Genomic DNA, 1,099 nt, shown 5'->3' on the forward strand with positions numbered 1-1,099 from the left:
TTTTTTTTTTTTTTTTTTTTTTTTTTTGTCCAATTACATTTCTACAAGGCTGTCGGTTTCCATGGAACCCAAGCATAAAATGGGCCAGTTTTCCCCTAGTCTTCAGATCCTCATCTCTGCAGGCTCTTATGTCACGTGGAACTGTATTAAACAAATCCCTTGCGCTTTTCTCTTGCTAAATTGTCTTTTCTTACAGGAGTGTTGGTCCTGCCCTTGTGGAAGGTGAGGAAAAGACTTCCACCTTCCCATGTGGAACAAAACCGGGTCACTTTGTCAGAAGGTGCAAGATAACCCCAGGGACTGGGGCTGATGGGTATTAAGGAGTCCTTTTGCAGCAGGCAGACATTGTGAAACACAGCAGGGAGACCGAAATGAGGACAGTTAAAGGCCTTGCTCCCAGGCAACTAACTCATCACAGGGTCTGAAGCTGGGCTGTGGCCAGAAGGTCTGGCTCCAGGGCGCAGAGCACCCATCCCAGGCTGAAGGACACAAGGCAGGTCTGGAGAGTGTCCCTGCCGTTCACACAGTGACACTGTATTCATCCGGGCCATCTGGGCGAGGCGGGGGACAGGGCACTCGAAAGCCAGCTGGGGCAGGCTGAGGAAAGCACAGCAGAACAAAGGGAAGCGCAACTGTCTTCTCAAAGAGGAGTTTCCATTGGTTATGGAAGGACGAACCACCCCCACATTCTACTAGGCTTCTGGATCCCGCCTTTAACGTGTACACCTGCAGTCCTCCTGCCTCAGCCTCCCAGAGTGTTGAGATTACAGGTGTGCCCCATTGCGTCCAGTTGTGAATGCCACATTTTTGGAATTCAGGTTTAAATTGTTAAATGTCCCTCGCTTATCCCGTGTGTCTGAGCCAAACCTGACTTTTGTATTTTCAATTTAGAAACTGACATGCAGACGACTATAGATTCAGCTGCAAGCGGCTGCGAGGTGGGTGGGTTCGGCCCGCAGCATGGATCCCGGGGGTCGCTGAGAAGGGCGGCGGGCCAGCGTTGTGCAGTGAAAGCGTCTGCGCCTGTGCGTTGGACCCAGCTCCCCTCCTCTCCCCCAGGGGCCCACTCCTCCCCCGCAGGGTACCCCCCACACACGCC

The 1,099-nt window shown here is 52.8% G+C and overlaps 1 protein-coding gene across 1 annotated transcript in view; it reads left to right on the top strand.

The window, feature by feature from the left end:
* The first annotated feature begins 899 nt into the window (after positions 1-899).
* The window catches only part of LOC104864915 (transcription intermediary factor 1-beta-like), a 3,127-nt gene continuing 2,927 nt past the window's right edge, over positions 900-1,099 (top strand). Inside the window, exon 1 of the mRNA XM_033767391.1 lies at positions 900-1,081. Within this exon, the coding sequence (XP_033623282.1) occupies positions 900-1,081 (182 nt within the window). The remainder of the gene's footprint in view (positions 1,082-1,099) is intronic.

This window comes from Fukomys damarensis, unplaced genomic scaffold (assembly GCF_012274545.1).
Source record: "Fukomys damarensis isolate Sample0158 unplaced genomic scaffold, DMR_v1.0_HiC HiC_scaffold_23, whole genome shotgun sequence".
In the NCBI taxonomy this organism is placed as follows: domain Eukaryota; kingdom Metazoa; phylum Chordata; class Mammalia; order Rodentia; family Bathyergidae; genus Fukomys; species Fukomys damarensis.